This window comes from Pristiophorus japonicus, chromosome 1 (assembly GCF_044704955.1).
Source record: "Pristiophorus japonicus isolate sPriJap1 chromosome 1, sPriJap1.hap1, whole genome shotgun sequence".
Taxonomy (NCBI): Eukaryota; Metazoa; Chordata; class Chondrichthyes; family Pristiophoridae; genus Pristiophorus; species Pristiophorus japonicus.
The window spans coordinates 294936053-294958043 of NC_091977.1; the positions used below are offsets into that span (position 1 = coordinate 294936053).

The 21991-nt window shown below is 43.2% G+C and overlaps 1 protein-coding gene across 2 annotated transcripts in view; it reads left to right on the top strand.

Annotated features, from left to right (window-relative positions):
- LOC139270908 (protein disulfide-isomerase TMX3-like) overlaps window positions 1–21991 on the top strand; it is a 188422-nt gene that overhangs the window by 156504 nt on the left and 9927 nt on the right. The window contains exons 12-14 of one of the 2 annotated variants that reach the window (XM_070888472.1): window positions 8918–8971; window positions 15347–15403; window positions 16997–17126. In XM_070888472.1, coding sequence (XP_070744573.1) covers window positions 8918–8971; window positions 15347–15403; window positions 16997–17126 — 241 coding nt within the window. The remainder of the gene's footprint in view (window positions 1–8917; window positions 8972–15346; window positions 15404–16996; window positions 17127–21991) is intronic. The other variant, XM_070888473.1, reaches the window with a different exon arrangement.

Genomic DNA, 21991 nt, shown 5'->3' on the forward strand with positions numbered 1-21991 from the left:
AATTAGAGGAGTCTCTAGGAATTGCAGATTAATCTACTGTGAACAACCTGGACGAAAAATCATAAGGGCATTGAAAAACAAATGTGTTTTTTTTCATTTATTAGTTACGAAAATATTGGAGATGGGAAGCAAAAGGCTGTTTTATTGGACAGGGTGGCTGGAGGTCATGTGAAGAAATCTCCAGGAATACATTCAACCAGGGTTGACAATGCAAGTGTACCTTTACCGGTACAAGTTCACAGTTGAATATCGCTTCATATTTGGCACTACTAAATCTGACACCTGCTAATTTTTTTCACATGTTGGAACAGAGTAGATATTTTAATACATGCTCGCAATAGTGTACTTTTCACAACAAGCCATTTCTTTTTTTGTCTTCATGTATACTGCACTGTAATAGAGGTGGTCACATAAATGAGAACCGAGTTGAACCTTGTATTTTGGGCCCTAATGCAAATGATTCCATTGCCTCAGTGCAGACATTATATTATAACTTTCATCTTGACTGCTTTCGTGAGAGCTGTACAAAATGGTTTGTAGCACTTTTCTTTCCTGCTTTTTTTCTCCTTTGCCCCATCCCCAAGATCCTCACAGGATCTCAAAGGTCGTAATCTCCGGATTACTCCCAGTGCCTTGTGCTAATGAGTACAGAAGTAGGAGGATAGAGCAGAGGAATGCATGGCTGGAGAGATGGTGCAGGAGGGAGAGCTTTAGATTCCTGAGGCATTGGGACCATTTCTGGGGAAGTGGGACCTGTACAAGCCGGACAGGTTGCACCTCAACAGGGCTGGGACCGATATCCTCGGCCGGGGGGGGGGGGGCTGCTGTTAGGGAGGGTTTAAACTAGCTTGGCAGGGGAATGGGAACCTCAGACTAGATTAAGAAGGGAGAGAAGAAAAGTTGGAAATGGAAGGCAGAAAATTAGTAAGCGAGTTTGGAAGGCAAAGAAAACAAAGGCTAGAAAATAGACAACAAGGGAGTTTTGGCAGTGCTAAATGGTATATACTTCAATGCAATGAGTCTAGCGAATAAGGCAGATGAGCTGAGGGCACAGATAGACACGGAATATGATATAACTATTACTGAGACATGGCTAAAAGAAGGGCAGGAATGATAGCTCAACATTCCTGGTTTCAGGGTTTTCAGACACGATGAGAGGGGGATAAAAAAAGGAGAGGGTTTACAATATTGCATAGTATAGGTCCTATGGAAATTAAAATAAATTATGTGAGATCAGGGGAATTCTTGCAGAATATGGGAAGATCTGACTAAATGCCAATAATTGATGTCAGATATAATGGGGGATTAAGGGATGATATGCTAATTTGAAAGGTTCAACCAATGCTCTCTTCCTTCAGTCAACATACCTATCCTCTGTTCATCGGCATAGTATTTGAAAGTTGTTCCATCAGTCCCAATCAACTGCTAGGTTGATGTTCACAACACATCTCACATTCCATGTCATGAATACAGTGTAGTCAACTGCAGGAATCTATCTGAGGAAAGAAGGAAAATCAAGATACTCTGATTAAGCAGACATTTTTCTTTGCATACACTGTTTGACATTACTATTTCAAATAATTCCATTTCCATTGAGCTATTACACGGAATTATTTTTCTCTCACACACATTATTTGTGATTATATTAAATATTTTGTATATAAAATATTTATTTGCTTATTGAAGACAATTGCACCAATTTTTTTTTTTAAATCCAACACATTGGCCCCAAGTTTCCACATGATTTGCTCCTGATTTTTAGGAGCAACTGGTGTAGAACGGAGTATCTTAGAAATCGGAATTCTCGTCATTTAGTTTGCTCCAGTTCTAGTCAGTTAGAACAGTTTCACTTTGGAACAGAATTTTTTTTTCAAAAGGGGGCATGTCCGGCCACTTACGCCTGTTTTCAAAGTTTCGTCAGTGAAAACTTACTCCAAACTAACTTAGAATGGAGTAAGTGAAGATTTTTGTACGCTCGAAAAAACCTTGTCTACACTTTAGAAAATCAGCGCGTAGGTTACAAATCAGGCGTTGGGGAGGGGGGGGTTTAAAGGGAAGTTTACAAACATTAAACACTTCAGTTTTACAAATAAAGAGCCATCATCAATAATAAATGATAAATATATCAATAAATCAACCAATAAATCAATCAAAAAAAATTAATAATTTTTTTTTTTTATCAATAAATAAAACATTTTCTACTTACCGACTGCAGCACGAGCCCTCCAGCGTGCTGGGATGCCGCCCCCCGCACCCCCCCCCAGTGTGTCTCTGTCAGTGTCTCTATCTGTCTGTCTGTCTGTCAGTGTCTGTGTTTCTGACAGCGAGGGGGAGAGCAGAGGGATGGGGGAGAAGTGGATAAAGGGGAGATTGTGGGGGAGGGAGGGAGAGAGGGAGAGAGAAGGGGGAGGGAGGCTGAACGGGCCGGGCCTGAGACTTCGGGCAGGGGCCCGTCCCCAGCACCAGATTTACAGGTAGGTGGCGTTGGATCGGTTCGGTTTGGGTCAGGGAGAGGGAGGTCGGATCCAGTCCGGGGGTGGGGGGGAGCGGGGGTCGGGTCCAGTCGGGCGGGGGGCCGGGGAGTCGGGATGGGGGGAGCGGGGGTCCGGTCCGGGGGGGGTTCGGGTCCGGAAGCGGGAGTCGAGTCGGGTCGGGAGGAAGCAGGAGCTGGCCGTGGGAGGAGCCTTATTCACGCAGCCCCAGTGAGGCCATTCGGCCAGGGCTAGGGGCTGCGTGCTTCAGGCCCCTCCCACACAGTTTCGGGCCCCTGGAGCTACTGCACTTGCGCACCCACTGTAGTGCGCATGTGCAGAGGTCCCGGCACTGTTTTCAGCGCAGGGACCTGGCTCCGCCCCCTACAGCTCGTGCTGCGCTGCGCCAAGGGCCAGAGGATCTGCAGGGAGGTGGAGAATACGGAGGGTTTTTTTAGGCGCACTTTGTGGCGTGAAAAACGGGTGTCCAGGTCGGGACTGCGCCGTTCTAGGTGCGGCTCGAAACTTGGGCCCATTGAAACTCCCAATTTAACATTTTTGATTCAATTGTGTTCCACACAGTACAGGTAAGGCAAGATGGAAAGCAGGAAAATTAGAGAGGCAGCTGTGTCTTCAGGAATTTTTCAGACACAAAATGTGCAAACTTCCTTTCTTGAATTTTTGCCATGAATTTGTATTCACTTCTTTCTCTTGGTCACTTACAGCATGAACTGGTCCCACCTATGTGAAATATAGCCCTTACACATAGATTCAATGCTGTTTTCTGATTTCTTGCCTGTTTAGAAACTCCGCAGCCTGCACAAGGCCTTTTTTAAACGGTTGGCATGAATGCTGAATGATCTGCACATTTGCCCCAGTTTCACCACCTGCAGTATTTTCAAGTCATTTCCAACACTGTAATTATGAACAAATTGTATCTGAAGCTATACTTGGATTACTCTAAAGATAGAGTTTACCAACTCTCTAACACATAAATACAACCTGTAATTATGATGTCTTGAGGGAAGTATATTTCTTAAGACTGGGAACTCAACATCCAGGGGTATTCAATATTCAGGAAGGATAGACAGAAAGGAAAAGGAGGTGGGGTAGCGTTGCTGGTTAAAGAGGAGATTAACGCAATATTAAGGAAAGATATTAGCTTGGATGATGTGGAATCTGTATGGGTAGAGTTGCGGAACACCAAAGGGCAGAAAACGCTAGTGGGATCACCAAACAGTAGTAGTGAGGTTGGGGATGGCATCAAACAGGAAATTAGGGATGCGTGTAATAAAGGTACAGCAGTTATCATAGATGACTTTAATCTACATATAGATTAGGCTAACCAAACTGGTAGCAATACAGTGGAGGAGGATTTCCTGGAGTGTATAAGGGATGGTTTTCTCGACCAATATGTCGAGGAACCAACTAGAGAGCTAGCCATCCTAGACTGGGTGTTGTGTAATGAGAGAGGATTAATTAGCAATCTTGTGCAAGGCCCCTTGGGGAAGAGAGACAATAATATGGTAGAATTCTTCATTAAGATAGAGAGTGACACAGTTAAGTCGGAGACTAGGGTCCTGAATTTATAGAAAGATAACTTCGATGGTATGAGACGTGAATTGGCTAGAATAGACTGGCGAATGATATTTAAAGGGTTGACGGTAGATAGGCAATGGCAGACATTTAAAGATCACATTGGATGAACTACAACAATTGTACATCCCTTGATGGAGTAAAAATAAAACAGGGAAGGTGGCCCAACCGTGGCTAACAAGGGAAATTAGGGATAGTGTTAAATCCAAGGAAGAGGCATATAAATTGGCCAGAAAAAGCAGCAAACCTGAGGACTGGAAGAAATTTAGAATTCAGCAGAGGAAGAGTATGAGAGTAAGCTTGCAGGGAACATAAAAACTGACTGCAAAAGCTTCTATAGATATGTAAAGAGAAAAAGATTAGTGAAGACAAATGTAGGTCCCTTGCAGTCAGAATCAGGTGAATTTATAATGGGGAACAAAGAAATGGCAGGCCAATTGAACAAATACTTTGGTTCTGTCTTCACTAAGGAAGACACAAATAACCTTTCGGAAATACATTATCTCTCCTCAACTCGGCAGGCTTTGACACAGTTGAGCACATCATCATCCTCTAATGCCTCTTCTCTGATGCTCAGCGGGCTGTTCTCGCTTAGTTCCACTCTTGCCTACCCAAAACAGCCAGACTATCAGTAACAATGGCATCTCTTTTGATCACATATAGTTACCTGCACAGTCCCCCAAGGATCATCCCCTGGTCTCCTTTTTCTCATCTACATATTCCTATGGCAACATCATCCGCAGACATGGGATCAACATGTCAGTTGGGCGGAATCAGAATACAACATGTATATTGATACCGTCCAACTCGTAACTCTGCACCACCTCCCTCGATCCTTCTATTGCCTCTATTGTCAGATTGCTTGTCTAACATCCGGTCTTGGAGGAACTAAGGTTTCCTCATTTAAATCCTAACCCTAACAGCGCCCCCACCTCCCCAGAAACTCTACCCTTGCTACTGATTCCATCCGTCTCCAGGCCACTGCCTCAGGCTAACTGAGATTGTGGGCAACTTCAGAAACTTAGGGCCCAAGTTTCCACAGGATAAAAAACGGGCGCCCCTCTGAGCTGGGCGCCCGTTTTTCGCGCCTAAAACGGTGTCAGAAAAAAAACGCGCTATTCTCGAGCGCTCTGCAGCTCCTTGTCTGTTTGGCGTGGAGCCTACACTCGCGGCGATTTTGTAAGTGGGATGGGGCGGGTACTATTTAAATTAGTTTTTTTCCTGCCGGCAACGCTGCGCGTGCGAGTTGGAGCATTCGCGCATACTCAGTGTGAAAAGAAACATTGGCACTCGGCCATTTTTGTAGTTCTTTGTAGCTGTTTAATTTTTAAACATTTTTTAATAAAACCACATTGCCATCAGCACTGAGGCTTCCCTTCTCACTGTCTCCTTCCCCTCCCCTCCCTCCGCGGCAACAAGCCGCTGTCTCCTTCCCCTCCCTCCACGGCAACAAGCCGCTGTCTCCTTCCCCTCCCTCCCCTCCGCGGCAACAAGCCGCTGTCTCCTTCCCCTCCCTCCCCTGCGCGGCAACAAGCCGCTGTCTCCTTCCCCTCCCTCCCCTGCGCGGCAACAAGCCGCTGTCTCCTTTCCCTCCCTCCCCTCCGCGGCAACAAGCCGCTGTCTCCTTTCCCTCCCTCCCCTGCGCGGCAACAAGCCGCTGTCTCCTTCCCCTCCCTCCCTTGCGCGGCAACAAGCCGCTGTCTCCTTCCCCTCCCTCCCCTGCCCGGCAACAAGCCGCTGTCTCCTTCCCCTCCCTCCCCTGCGCGGCAACAAGCCGCTGTCTCCTTCCCCTCCCCCTGCGCGGCAATAAGCCGCTGTCTCCTTCCCCTCCCTCCCCTGCGCGGCAACAAGCCGCTGTCTCCTTCCCCTCCCTCCCCTGCGCGGCAACAAGCTGCTGTCTCCTTCCCCTCCCTCCCCTGCGCGGCAACAAGCCGCTGTCTCCTTCCCCTCCCTCCCCTGCGCGGCAACAAGCTGCTGTCTCCTTCCCCTCCCTCCCCTGCGCGGCAACAAGCCGCTGTCTCCTTCCCCTCCCCCTGCGCGGCAATAAGCCGCTGTCTCCTTCCCCTCCCTCCCCTGCGCGGCAACAAGCCGCTGTCTCCTTCCCCTCCCTCCCCTGCCCGGCAACAAGCCGCTGTCTCCTTCCCCTCCCTCCCCTGCGCGGCAACAAGCCGCTGTCTCCTTCCCCTCCCTCCCCTGCGCGGCAACAAACGCCAGTTTCCTTCGAACGATGGCTGAAGCACTTTCACACAGGTAGGAAGATGGTTTATTTAATCTTTTCTTTGCTTATAAATGTTTATTCAGGTTGGATTTATTTGTATAATATTTGTAGAAGTATAAATAAGAATTGATTGTAGAATTTAATGAGTTCCCTTCCCCCCCCTTCCCCCCCACACCTCGTTCTGGACGCCTAATTTGTAACCTGCGCCTGATTTTTTAATGTGTAGAACAGGTTTTTTCAGTTCTACAAAAATCTTCACTTGCTCCATTCTACTTTAGTTTGGAGTACATTTTCACTGTGGAAACTTTGAAATCAGGCGTCAGTGGCTGGACACCCCCCCTTTTGAAGAAAAAATTCTGTTCTAAAGTAGAACTGTTCTACCTCACTAGAACTGCAGAAAAAAAAATGTGGAGAATTGCGATTTCTAAGATAGTCCGTTCTCCACCAGTTGCTCCTAAAAAATCAGGCGCAAATCATGCGGAAACTTGGGCCCATTGAAACAAAGAAAATAGGTGCAGGAGTAGGCCATTCGGCTCTTCGAGCCTGCCCCACCATTCAATATGATCATGGCTGATCATGCAACTTCAGTACCCCATTCCTGCTTTCTCTCCATACCCCTTGATCCCTTTAGCTGTAAGGGTCACATCTAACACCCTTTTGAATATATCTAACGAACTGGCCTCAACAACTTTCTGTGGTAGAGAATTCCACAGGTTCACAATGCTCTGAGTGAAGAAGTTTCTCGTCATCTCTGTTCTAAATGGCTTACCCCATATCCTTAGACTGTGATCTCTGGTTCTGGACTTCCCCAACATCGGGAACATACTTCCTGCATCTAACCTGTCCAATCCCGTCAGAGGTTTATATGTTTCTATGAGATCCCCTCTCATCCTTCTGAACTCCAGTGTATAAAGGCCCAGTTGATCCTGTCTCTCCTCATATGTCAGTCCAGCCATCCCTGGAATCAGTCTGGTGAACCTTCGCTGCACTCACTCAATAGCAAGAATGTCCTTCCTCAGATTAGGAGGCCAAAACTGTAGACCATATTCAAGGTGTGGCCTCACTAACGCCCTGTACAACTGCAGTGAGACCTCCCTGCTCCTATACTCAAATCCTCTCGCTATGAAGGCCAGCATGCCGTTTGCCGCCTTCACTGCATACTAACTTTCAATGACTGTTGTTCAATGACTGTTGTACCATGACACCCAGGTCTCGTTGCACCTGCCCTTTTCCTAATCTGTCACCATTCAGATAATCTGCCTTCCTGTTTTTGCCACCAAAGTGGATAACCTCACATTTATCTACATTATACAGCATCTGCCATGCATTTGTCCATTCACCTAATCTGTCCAAGTCACCCTGTAGCCTCTTAGCATCTTCCTCACGGCTCTCACTGCCACCCAGCTTAGTGTGCAAACTTGGAGATATTACATTCAATTCCTTCGTCTAAATCATTAATGTATATTGTAAAGAGCTGGGGTCCCAGCACTGAACCTTGTAGTACCCCATTAGTCACTACCTGTCATTCTGAAAAGGATCCGTTTATTCCTACTCTTTGCTTCCTGTCTGCCAACCAGTTCTCTATCCACGTCAATACATTACCCCCAATACCATGTGCTTTAATTTTGCACACTAATCTCTTGTATGGGACTTTGTCAAAAGCCTTTTGAAAGTCCAAATACACCACATCCACTGGTTCCCCTTTGTCCACTCTGCTAGTTATATCCTCAAAAAATTCTAGGAAGATTTGTCAAGCATTATTTCCCTTTCATAAATCCATGCTGACTTGGACCGATCCTGTCACTGCTTTCTAAATGCTCTGCTATTACATCTTTAATAATTGATTCCAACATTTTCCCCACTATCGATATCAGGCTTACCGGTCTATAATTTCCTGTTTTCTCTCTCCCTCCTTTTTTAAAAAGTGTCCTGTTTGACCTCGTGCTGTGTTTCTGAACATCCACACTCACATTTCCCGCCTTTGCCCCACTCTATCGGCCCATCTGCTGCTGAAACCCTCATCTATGCCTTTTGTCACCTCTAGACTCGGCTATTCCAAAGATCTCCTGGCCTCCCATCTTCCACCCTTTGTAAATTTCAGCTCATCCAAAACTTTCCTGCCTGTATCCTGCCCTATTCACCCATCACCTCTGTCTTCACTGACCTTCATTGGCACCTGGTCGCCCAAAGCTTCAAATTTAAAATTCTCATCTTCGTGCTTACATCCCTTCATGGCTTACTTCCTCTCTACCTCTAATCCCCTCATGTCCTACAAACCCACTGCTGAACTCTCCATTCCTCTGATCCCTCCTCCTCCTTGTACACCTCGTCCTCCACATCTTCCTCCTTGCCTGTTTTTTTTTGTTGTATTTAATATGAGAATAAAAGGTCTTCTTCTATTCCTCAAAAGAAATCCCGTCAAGTTCAGGCAAAGTCTTTGATAATTCAGGTGAAACTTTGCGCTCTCCAGTTAGCTAATCAAAGGACGGAGTTGAGAAAATATCACCTTTTTGATGAGCTAATACTATTGTTCCTTGAACCAGTAATATATAATGCAGGATAAACTGCAATGCACCATCTCTGCTGTAAAACTATCAGTGCATCATTTCATTATTCTCTCTCTTTATTCCAGACTAAAGGTCATTACTCATGAAGTTGCTACTGGCTACAGGGAGCAGTTTCACAGGTTAGTTGATAAATACTTTGAGGATGTAGTAACTTTGGGGCCCAATTTTGGCCATGACTTGCATCAATTTTTTGGGACGAAGTTGTTTTTTCTGGCGAAAGTTTAAAAAATGCCATTTTCCCCCCAAAATTTGCTCCAGAGTATGTCGGTTAGGTACGATTTTTTTTTTAGTTTTTTTTTCCAAAAGTGGGTGTTCCCAGACACTTACGCCAGTTTTGGCCATTTATGCCACTTTGGCCAACTAAAACTTACTTCAAATCGATTTAGGTCAGCGTATGTGGCTAGCTCTGAAAAACATTGCGGGGATCTAAGAATTCGGCGCAGGTTAGTACATTTAACGCACTAAACAAAGCAGAAAAATAAGCATTCAATAACACAAGCATACAGAATCTGGGCTTTATAAATAGAGTACAAAAGCAAGGAAGTTTTAAAGCATAACATTGGTTAGGCCCCAGCTGGATTATTGCATCTAATTCTGGGCACTTTAGGAAGGATGTCAAGGCCTTGGAGAGGGTGCAGAGGACATTTACCTATTGTAAGGGGAATAGATAGATGTTTCTGCGGCCACAACCGAGACTCCAGGATGGTATGTTGCCTCCCTGGTGCAAGGGTCAAGGATGTCTCTGAGCGGGTGCAGGACATTTTGAAGGGGGAGGGTAAACAGCCAGTTGTCGTGGTGCATATAGGTACCAACGATATAGGTACAAAACGGGATGAGGTCCTACAAGATGAATTTAGGGAGCTAGGAGCTAAATTTAAAAAGTAGGACCTCAAAAGTAGTAACCTCAGGATTGCTACCAGTGCCATGTGCTAGTCAGAGTAGGAATCGCAGGATAGCTCAGATGAATACGTGGCTTGAGGAGTGGTGCAGAAGGGAGGGATTCAAATTCTTGGGACATTGGAACCAGTTCTGGGGGAGGTGGGACCAGTACAAACCAGACGGTCTGCACCTGGGCAGGACTGGAACCAATGTCCTAGGGGGAGTGTTAAACTAATATATCAGGGGGATGGAAACCTATGCAGAGAGACAGAGGAAAGTAGAATGGGGGCAGAAGCAAAAGGTAGAAAGAAGAAAAGTAAAAGTGGAAGGCAGAGAAACCCAAGGCAAAAGGGCCACATTACAGCAAAATTCTAAAGGGGCAAAGTGTGTGAAAAAGACAAGCCTGAAGGCTCTGTGCCTCAATGCGAGGAGTATTCGCAATAAGGTGGACGTATTAACTGCACAGATAGCAGTTAACGGATATGATGTAATTGGCATCACGGAGACATGGCTCCAGGGTGACCAAGGCTGGGAACTCAACATCCAGGGGTATTCAACATTTAGGAAGGATAGACAGAAAGGAAAAGGAGGTGGGGTGGCGTTGCTGGTTAAAGAGGAAATGAATGCAATAGTAAGGAAGGACATTAGCTTGGATGATTTGGAACCGGTATGGGTGGAGCTACGGAATACTAAAGGGCAGAAAACGCTAGTGGGAGTTGTGTACAGACCACCAAACAGTAGTAGTGAGGTTGGGGACAGCATCAAACAAGAAATTAGGGATGCGTGCAATAAAGATACAGCAATTATCATGGGCGACTTTAATCTACATATTGATTGGGCTAACCAAACTGGTAGCAATGCAGTGGAGGAGGATTTCCTGGAGTGTATTAGGGATGGTTTTCTAGAGCAATATGTCGAGCAGCCAACTAGAGGGCTGGCCATCCTCGACTTGGTGATGTGTAATGAGAAAGGACTAATTAGCAATCTTGTTGTGCGAGGTCCCTTGGGGAAGACTGACCATAATATTGGTAGAATTCTTTATTAAGATGGAGAGTGACACAGCTAATTCAGAGACTAGGGTCCTTAACTTAAGGAAAGGTAACTTCGATGGTATGAGACGTGAATTGGCTAGAATAGACTGGCAAACGATACTTAAAGGGTTGAAGGTGGATAGGCAATGGCAAACATTTAAAGATCACATGGGTGAACTTCAATTCTACATCCCTGTCTGGAGTAAAAATAAAACTGGGAAGGTGGCTCAACCGTGGCTAACAAGGGAAGTTAAGGATAGTGTTAAATCCAAGGAAGAGGCATATAAATTGGCCAGAAAAAGCAGCAAACCTGAGGACTGGGAGAATTTTATAATACAGCAGGGGAGGACAAAGGGTTTCATTAGGAGGGGGAAAATAGAGTATGAGAGGAAGCTTGCTGGGAACATAAAAACTGACCGCCAAAGCTTCTGTAGATATGTGAAGAGAAAAAGATTAGTGAAGACAAACATGGGTCCCTTGCAGTCAGATTCAGGTGAATTTATAATGGGGAACAAAGAAATGGCAGGCCAGTTAAACAAATACTTTGGTTCTGTCTTCATGAAGGAAGACACAAATAACCTTCCGGAAATACTAAGGGACCGAGGGTCTAGTGAGAAGGAGGAAATCCTTATTAGATGGGAAATTGTGTTAGGGAAACTGATGGGATTGAAGGCTGATAAATCCCCGGGACCTGATGGTCTGCATCCCAGAGTACTTAAGGAAGTAGCCCTAGAAATAGTGGATGCATTGGTGATCATTTTCCAATCGTCTATATTGACTCTGGATCAATTCCTATGGACTGGAGGGTAGCTAACGTAACATCATTTTTTAAGAAGGGAGGGAGAGAGAAGGTGGGTAATTATAGACCGGTTAGCCTGACATCAGTAGTGGGGAAAATGTTTGAATCAATTATTAAAGATGAAATAGCAGCATATTTGGAAAGCAGTGACGGGATCGGTCCAAGTCAGCATGGATTTATGAAAGAGAAATCCTGCTTGACAAATCTTCTAGAATTTTTTGAGGATGTAACTAGTAGAGTGGACAAGGGAGAACCGGTGGATGTGGTGTATTTGGACTTTCAAAAGGCTTTTGACAAGGTCCCACACGAGATTGGTGTGCAAAATTAAAGCACATGGTATTGGGGGTAATGTACTGACGTGGATCGAGAACTGGTTGGCAGACAGGAAGCAGCGAGTCGGGATAAACGGGTTCTTTTCAGAATGGCAGGCAGTGACTAGTGGGGTTCCGCCAGGGTTCAGTGCTGGGACTCCAGCTATTTGCAATATACATTAATGATTTGGATGAGGGAATTGGGTGTAATATTTCCAAGTTTGCAGATGACACTAAGCTGGGTGGCGGTGTGAGCTGTGAGGAGGATGCTAAGAGGCTGCAGGGTGACTTGGACAGGTTAGGTGAGTGGGCAAACGAGTGGCAGATGCAGTATAATGTGGATAAGTGTGAGGTTATCCACTTCGGTGGCAAAAACACGAGGGCAGAATATTATCTGAATGGCGGCAGATTAGGAAAAGGGGAGGTGCAACGAGACCTGGGTGTTATGGTACATCAGTCATTGAAAGTTAGCATGCAGTTACAGCAGGCGGTGAAGGCGGCAAATGGCATGTTGGCCTTCATAGGTATGTGATTTGAGTATAGGAGCAGGGAGGTCTTACTGCAGTTGTACAGGGCCTTAGTGAGGCCTAACCTGGAATATTGTGTTCCATTTTGGTCTCGTAATCTGAGGAAGGACGTTCTTGCTATTGAGGGAGTGCAGCGAAGGTTCACCAGACTGATTCCCTGACATATGAGGAGAGACTGGATCGACTGGGCCTGTATTCACTGGAGTTTAGAATATGAGGGGGATCTCATAGAAACATATAAAATTCTGACAGGACTGGACAGGAAGAATGTTCCCGATGTTGGGGAAGTCCAGAACCAGGGGTCACAGTCTAAGGATAAGGGGTAAGCCATTTAGGACTGAGATGAGGAGAAACTTCTTCACTGAGTTGTTAACCTGTGGAATTCCCTACCGCAGAGAGTTGTTGATGCCAGTTCATTGGATATATTCAAGAGGGAGTTAGATATGGCCCTTGCGTCTAAAGGGATCAAGGGGTGTGGAGAGAAAGCGGGAAAGGGGTACTGAGGTGAATGATCAGCCATGATCTTATTGAATGGTGGGGCAGGCTCGAAGGGCCGACTGGCCTTCTCCTGCACCTATTTTCTATGTTTCAACATGATACCAGAACTGAGGAGCTTCAGTTATATTGATAGACTGGAGACGCTTGGATTGTTCTCCTTAGAGCAAAAAATGCTAAGGGAAGATTTGATAGAGATGCTCAAACTTAAGAGTTTTGATAAGAGTACATAAGGAGAAACTGTTTACACTGGTAGAAAGGTCAGTAACTAAAGGACACAGATTTAAGGTAATTGGCAAAAGAACCAAAGGGAAAATGAGAAGATTTTTTTATAATCTGAAATACACTGCCTGAAAGGGTGGTGAAAGCAGATTCAATACTCACTTTCAAAAGGTAATTGGATGTATTTTTGAAAAGTAAAAAAAAAATACAGAGCTATGGGGAAAGAGCAGGGGAGTGGGATTAAATGGATAGCTCTTTCAAAGAGCTGGCACAATGGGCGCAATGTGCTGTATAATTCTGTGATTCTATAAATACTTCCTATCACAAAGGAAAACTTCTGAAATCTTAATTCTTTCGCTTCAAAGCTATTGATAGTAGCATGTACATATTTATTTCAATGTTGAAGTTCTGGCATTGAATTCCATTTCCTTTAAAATATTGATTATATATAATATCTACCATTCAGAACAGAATAGAGAACTGCGAAGGATAATTTCATTTTTCCTACAGAAATTTTCAGTTAGTGTACTACTGTACGCCCTCTGAGTTTTTTTTAATCTGTTGTAACTAATTTTAGTAAAAGGGAAATTTACAAGTGGAAACTGCATATCCAACTGACACCTATCCAGGTGGGTATGTGTACAGTGTATTTGTATTTTAACCTGATTTATTTAAAACTATACTATAGGTTAATTTCAAGTAAACTCAGCATAATTTTGTAAAGGAGGTGTAAATATTATAAAACTGCCAGCATACCTGTCTGTCTTCCTTGCACAGCTGTCCAAGTCAGGTATGCAGTATTCCACTTTAAGAAGAAACGGATTAATGCAAAAAACATCTTCATTCCAAATCTTAGCTTTATGTTTGCTGTTCGCGATTGTTCTGACTTTCATAACCTCGTCAAAATGTTTATTCTTTTAACCGCTCACATTTAAGCAGGCAGCTGAAAATGTTTTCACTATTTCCTCAATTGTTGCATTACAGAGTACCTGGCAGGTTTTCCTAAATTTTATGTTTGTAAAGAAAAGTTTTAAAAGAAGTTAGACTGGATACAATAAATGAGAGGCTTTAGTTGAAGGGATGTGGGCATTGCTGGCAAGGCCAGTATTTATTGCCTTTGAAGGTGGTGGTGAACCGCCACCTTGAACCGCTGCAGTCTGAGTGGTGAAGGTACTCCCACAGTGCTGTTAGGGGGGTGAGTTCCAGGATTTTGACCAAGCGACGATGAAGGAGCAATGATGTATTTCCAAGTCAAGATGTTGCATGACTTGGAGGGAAACATGCAGGTAGTGGTGTTCATATGCACCAGCTGCCCTTGTCCTTCTAGGCGGAAGAAGAGGTCGTGGTTTTGGGAGGTGCTGTCGAAGAAGCCTTAGCGAATTGCTGTAGTTGGTATGTACTGCAGCCACAGTGCACCGCGAGTGGAGGGAGTGAATGTTTAAAGTGGTGGAGTATGAAGTATTTTGATGAGGTAAATGGGGAAAAACTAGTTCCAACTGATTGGTGAGTTGATAAATAGATTTAAGATCATTGCTAAAAGAATAAAAGGAAGAAGTTTTTTTAATGAAGATTGTTAGGACGTGGAACCCAAAGCGATAATGGCTTTCAATGGGGAAGTGATAAATAGCTGTAGAAGAAAAAATTAAAAGCTATGAAAGGGCATAGGATTGGGACTAAGTGGATGCTTTTATTTTTGAAAAGACCTGACTTGGGTGCAATGAGCCAAATGGTATAAAATTCTATGATTCTTCCATGAAAGACAGAATTTGCATTTCTAAAGCACCTTTCAAGACTCAGGACATCCCAAAGTGCTTCACAGCCAATGTAAAACTTTTGAAGTGTAGTCACTGTTGTAATACAAAAAAATGCAGACAGCAAATTGTGCACTCAAGATCCCACAAACATAATGAGATAAATGACCAGATAATTTTTTTTTTAAAGTGATATTGATTGAGGCCAGGACACTGAGTGCCCTGCTCCTCTTCGAATAGTGCCATGGGATTTTTGACGTCTGCCTGAAAGGGCAGATGAGGCCTTGGTTTAACTTTTCATCTGGAAGACAACACTTCTGACTGTGCAGCACTCCCTCAGTGCTGCAACGAAGGAGACAACTGCTGTTCGTCATCTACACAACTCTCATTTGTGGAAATAAGGACTGTGTTTCATGGGTGTACGGAGGGTCCTTTAAATGTATTTACTTTAAATGTACAGTATTTAAATGTGTTAACAGGGATTTCCAGTTTGGGCATATAGATGGAGCTGACTACATTAACAGTGTCATAATGGAGTAAGTGTTTCTTCATTTTTAACTATTTTTAAAAGTAATGTTTGTGATCATTTTTTAAAAATGTGACTGGACCGTTTTTTAATGCTGTATTGTCTGTTTTGAATTTTAATTCCAGTGTCTTCAACAGGAAAGGTTTCTGGATGTTAAAATTATTGGTGATTATGTTGTCTGAGATTCTGGAGAAGTGACTTGAGTGGACCAAGGAGACCGCTTTAAAGAAATCCTTACTTTGATCACCACATAAATGACTTGTGCCACCAAGCAGTGTACCCTTGTAATCTTATTGTCAAATCCTTAGGGAGAAAAAAGTTTACAGTAATATTATTTAGTCTGGGGAAAAAAACTGTAACTGGCTCATCTTTCAATCCTTGGTTTTGTTTGCAGTTGGTACAGAGAGAGAAAGAGAGACTCGCTGAACATAAAGACAGAAATGCAGAGTTAAATAACTGGAGAAATAGAACAAGAAATCAGACTGAGGAAAAGTAGAGTGCAAAAGCTAAGTTAGAGATTGAGTGACAGCAAGAGAGAAATAAAGATACCAAATCTTTCTCACTTTGAGAATTCGGATACAGCAGCTTGGGAGGGGGAGGGGCTGGCACTGAAGTACTGAGAAAAGAGGCAATATTCTTGTGGAGTATTGCACAACTTTTAATATTTTGAAGGATTTTATCTTTTCTGTGTGGAAAATTGCACTTAAGCACAGAATAGGGAGAAATACTTGAAATGTGTGTGCTTCATCGATTTTAATAAATGGGTTCCTGCTGCGCATTCCAAGATTGTGCTTCAGATATAGGCAGTGCCACTACCAATACCTTTTTATTTTTTTACCCATCTTCTGGAGACAGTCTAGTTCCATGACTTGGCAGCCTTCTGCTATCTCGCCCAAGTGATTTAGACAGTGAAGTAGAGTTCAGTAGTCAGCAGGTTACCATGAGTGGCATCACAGTTGAACCTGGTCCTGCCCTCGCATTCATGCACATCTTGCAGTGGGATTACTGGACAGTAATTGGGGAACAAGAACGCAAATGGATTTTCTTCCCACCCCCATTTCTGTACCCCGGAAGTCTTGACACCAATGGTAACAACACCACTTTCATCCTAGCTGGTATTGACTAACCCAGTACAAATTCATGATCAAACCTAGGGTCTTCCTAGATTGGCTAGTTTGGTATCACGCTGCAGTGCACTTACTGAGCTCTTGGGAGAACCCAGTTTTGCTCTCTTTTTAAATGAGCCTTATTTTTTATTTGTTTATAACTTCACATTCTACGCAGTCATTTCAATTCTTTGCAAAAATAGCCCTATTTTAATTGTGCTACTTTTGAATTGTGCAAAGGGTAATGCCTACACTGATAGCTTTAGTGCGGAAGTCCATCTATTTCGTCCCTGTGAACTCTGTAAAGGTGTTGTTTCAATTGTCACCACTAGATGGGACTATAAATTCAGTACCATTCATGTCTATTCATTGTCAGTTACGTTTCAAGATGTTAAAGCAATATCCTAGATAGGAATGTAAACCAGAATATTTGTTAGCTCACTTTGTATCAACCATTACTATTTGTTTGAAAAATTCCCTTGCATATTTTCTTTCAGTGAGGTCGTTATTCCTACCATTGTTGTACTGAATACTTCAAACCAACAGTACTTTCTACCAGAAACAACAATTGAGAGCGTTGACGACTTGATTAAGTTTATTAATGAAATTATAGAAGGAGTAGCAGAAGTAAGTTTAAGGATAATAAATAGTTGTAATACAAGTCTGATTTTTTTTTCTTTTAAATGGCAAGTCTGACCTCCACAAATTTCTCCCACTCTCCCATTCCCCACACCCACAGTTTTATTGTTCACCAATCACAAAAGATTATCCGCTACGTTGCGCATAGGGTTATGATTTGGCTCATAGGGAGTGAGGGCTTGCTTATGGGTGCAACCTTTGGTGCTGGGCACCAGAAAAACCATCTAGTGAAAGTTTTAATCGTAACACTTTTCTCTGAGAAGGATGTGTGGAAGTGTTTCAATTAAGAACATAAGAAATAGGAGCAGGAGTAAGCCATTTGACCCCTCGAGCCTGCTCCGCCATTCAATAAGATCATAGCTGATCTGATCTTGGCTTCAACTCCACTTCCCTGCCCGCTCCGCATGACCCTTGACTCCCTTATCATTCAAATATCTCTCTATCTCTGCCTTAAATATATTCAATGAACCAGCCTCCAATGCTCTCTGGGGTAGAAAATTCCAAAAATTCACGACCCTCTGAGAGAAGAAATTCCTCCTCATTTCTGTTGTAAATGAGCGACTCCTTATTCTGAAACTATGACCCCAAGTTCCAGATTCCCCACGAGGGGAAACATCCTCTCTGCATCTACCCTGTCAAGCCCTTTCAGAATCCTATATGTTTCAATAAGATCACCTCTCATTCTTCTAAACTCCAAAGAGTATAGGCTCAAGCTTTCTTCATAAGACAACTCCTTCATCTCCGGAATCAACCTCGTGAACCTTCCCTGAACTACCTCCAATGCAAGTATACTCTCATTAAATAAGGAGACCAAATCTGTACACATTTACTCCAGCTGTGGTCTCACCAACATCCTGTACAGTTATAGTAGGACGTCCCTACTTTTATACATCATTCCCATTGCCATAAAGGGCAACATTCCATTTGCTTTCCTAATTACTTGCTGTACCTGCATGCTAACTTTTTGTGTTTCATGTACGAGGACTCCTAGATCCCTCTAGACCGCAGCATTTTGTAATCTCTCCCCATTTTAAAAAATAATTTGCTTTTTTATTTTTTCTACCAAAGTGGATAACCTCACATTTTCTCACATTATACTCCATCTGCCAAATTTTTGCCCAATCACTTAGCCTAACTATATCCCTTTGCGTCCTCCTCACAACTTGCTTTTCCACCTATCTTTGTATCATCAGCAAATTTGGCTACATTATGCTCGGTCTGTTCATCCAAGTCAGTAATATAGATTGTAAATAGTTGAGGCCCCAGCACTGATCCCCACTAGTTACTGTTTGCCAACCTGAAAATGACCCATTTATCCCCACCCTTTGTTTTCTGTTAGCCAATGTTATCCACGCTAATATATTACCCCCAACCCCGTGAGCTTTTATCTTGTGCAGTAACCTTTTATGTGGAACCTTATCGAATGCCTTCTGGAAAGCCAAATACACGACATCTACTGGTTCCCTATTTTCCACCCTGCTCGTTACATCCTCAAAGAACTCCAGCAAATTTGTCAAACATGATTTCTCTTTCATAAAACCATGCTGACTCTGCTTGACTATTATGATTTTCTAAATGTCCTGCTACTACTTCCTTAATAATGGACTCCAGCATTTTCCCAATGACAGATGTTGGGCAGACTGGTATATAGTTTCCTGCTTTCTGTCTCCCTCCTTTCTTCAATAGGGGCATTACATTGGTGGTTTTCCAATCCGCTGGGACCTCCAAAATCCAGGGAATTTTGATAGATTCCAACTAATGCATCTACTATCTCTGCAGCCGTTTATTTTAAGACATATCAGGTCCAGGGGACTTGTCCACCTTTAGTCTCATTAGTTTGCCTAGTACTTTTTCTCTAGTGACAGTGATTGTTTTAAATTTTCCCTCCTCCCAATAGCTGCTTGATTATCAATTAATGGGATGCTTTTAGTGTCTTCTACCATGAAGACCGATACAAAATATTTGTTCAAAGTCTCTGCCATTTCCGTTTCCCATTATTAATTCTCCAGTTTCATCCTCTAAGGGAGCAATGTTTACTTTAGCTACTCTTCCTTTTCATATACTTGTAGAAGCTCTTATCGGTTTTTATATTTCTTGTTAGTTTACTCTCTCAAACTATCTTCTCTTTTTTTGTTAGATATCCTTTGCTGGTTTCTAAAAATTTCCCAGTCCTCTAGCCTTCCATATTCTTTGCCTTTGTTTTCAATTTGATACCATCCTTTACTTCCTCAGTTAGCCACTGATGGCTCATCCTTCTCAGAGTCTTTCTTTCTCACTGAAATATATCTTTGCTGAGAGTTATGAAATATCTCCTTAAATGTTTTCCACTGCTCATCTACCATCTTACCCTTTAATCTATTTTCCCAGTCCACTTTAGCTAACTCTGTCTTCATACATTTGTAATTGCCTTTAAGTTCAGGGCACTAGTTTGAGACCTAGCTCTCTCATCCTCAAACTGAATTTAAAATTCTACAATGCTATGATCACTCTTCCCAAGTGGATCCTTTACTATGAAATCATTAGTTAATCCAGTCTCATTACAGTTACCAGATCTAAAATAGGCTGCTCCCTGGTTGGTTCCGCAATGTACTGTTCAAGGAAACCATCCCGCATACACTCTATGAACTCTTCCTCAAGGCTACCTTTGCTAATTTGATTTGTCCAATCAAAATGAAGATTAAAATCACCCATGATTATTGCTGTACCGTTTTTTACAAGCCTCCATTATTTCTTGATTTATACTCTGTCCTACAATGTTGCTACTGTTAGGGGGACTATAGATTACCCACACCAGTGACTTCTTTCCCTTATTATTTGTTATCTCCACCCAAACTGATTCTACATTTTGATCTTCTGAGCCAATATCATTTCTCATTACTGCACTGATTGCATCCTTTATTAAGAGCTACCCCACCTCCTTCTCCTTTCTGCCTATCCTTCCGAAATGGCAATTACCCCTGAATATTCAATTCCCAGCCTTGGTCACCTTGCAATCGCGTCTCTGTAACGGCTATCAGATATATCCATTTATTTCTATTTGTACCGTCAACTCATCCATCTTGTTACGAATGTTGCGTGCATTCAGATACAGAGCTTTTAATTTTGTCTTTTTACCATTTTTCCCTACTCTGACTCCACTTTCTGATGCACTCATGTTTATACGCTCTGTCCCTTCCTGTCTCACACTGGTTATCATTACCCCTATTACTACCCTGCACTAATGCCTTCTCCTTTCTTTTTGACTTTTTTAATTTCTGCTCACCTGATCCCTTCTTCTTCCCGCCCCCCTCCCCACTCTGCGCCACTATTTCCAGTAAATCTTAGTGGTGGGTCTGGGTATGGTCCTAACTCAGCTTATTAGAGTGTTACATAGAAAATAGGTGCAGGAGTATTCGGTCATTCGAGCCTGCACCACCATTCAATATGATCATGGATGATCATGCAACTTCAGTACCCCATTCCTGCTTTCTCTCCATAACCCTTGATCCCTTTAGCCGTAAGGGCCAATCTAACTCCCTTTTGAATATGTCTAACGAGCTGGCCTCAACAACTTTCTGTGGTAGAGAATTCCACAGGTTCACAATTCTTAGTAAAGAAGTTTTTCCTCATCTTGGTCCTAAATGGCTTACCCCATATCCTTAGACCCCTGGTTCTGGACTTCCCCAACATCGGGAACATTCTTCCTGCATCTAACCTGTCCAATCCCGTCAGAATTTTATGTTTCTATGCGATCCCCCTCATTCTTCTACATTCCAGTGAATATAAGCCTAGTCGATCCAGTCTTTCTTCATATGTCAGTCCTGCCATCCTGGGAATCAGTCTGGTGAACCTTCGCTGCACTCCCTCAATAGCAAGAATGTCCTTCCTTGGATTAGGGGACCAAAACTGTACACAATATTCAAGGTGTGGCCTCACCAAGGCCCTGTACAACTGCAGTAAGACCTCCCTGCTCCTATACTCAATTCCTCTCGCTATGTAGGCCAACATGCCATTTGTCTTCTACACTGCCTGTTGTACCTGCATGCCAACTTTCAATGACTGATATACCATGACACCCAGGTCTCGTTGCACCTCCCCTTTTCCTAATCTGTCACCGTTCAGATAATATTCTGCATTCCTGTTTTTGCCACCAAAGTGGATAACCTCACATTTATCTATTTTATCATGCATTTGTCCATTCAGCTAACCTGTCCAAGTCCCCCTAGCCTCTAAGCATCCTCCTCACAGCTCACACTGCCACCCAGCTTCGTGTCATCTGCAAACTTGGAAATATTACATTTAATTCCTTCGTCTAAATCATGAATGTATTTTGTAAATAGCTGGGGTCCCAGCACTGAACCTTGCTGTCCCCCACTTGTCACTGCCTGCCATTCTGAAAAGGACCCATTTATTCCTACTCTTTACTTCCTGTCTGCCAACCAGTTCTCTATCCACGTCAATACATTACCCCCAATAGCATGTGCTTTAATTTTGCACAATAATCTCTTCTGTGGGACCTTGTCAAAAGCCTTTTGAAAGTCCAAATACACCACATCCACTGGTTCTCCCTTGTCCACTCTACTAGTTACATCCTCAAAAATTTCTAGAAGATTTGTCAAGCATGATTTCCCTTTCAATAATCCATGCTGACTTGGACCGATCCTGTCACTGCTTTCCAAATGCGCTGCTAATACATCTTTAATAATTGATTCCAACATTTTCCCCACTATCGATGTCAGGCTAACCGGTTTAAAATTCCCTGTTTTCTCTCCCTCCTTTTTTAAAAAGTGGGGTTACATTAGCTACCATCCAATCCATAGGAACTGATCCAGAGTCGATAGAATGTTGGAAAATGACCACCAGTGCATCCACTA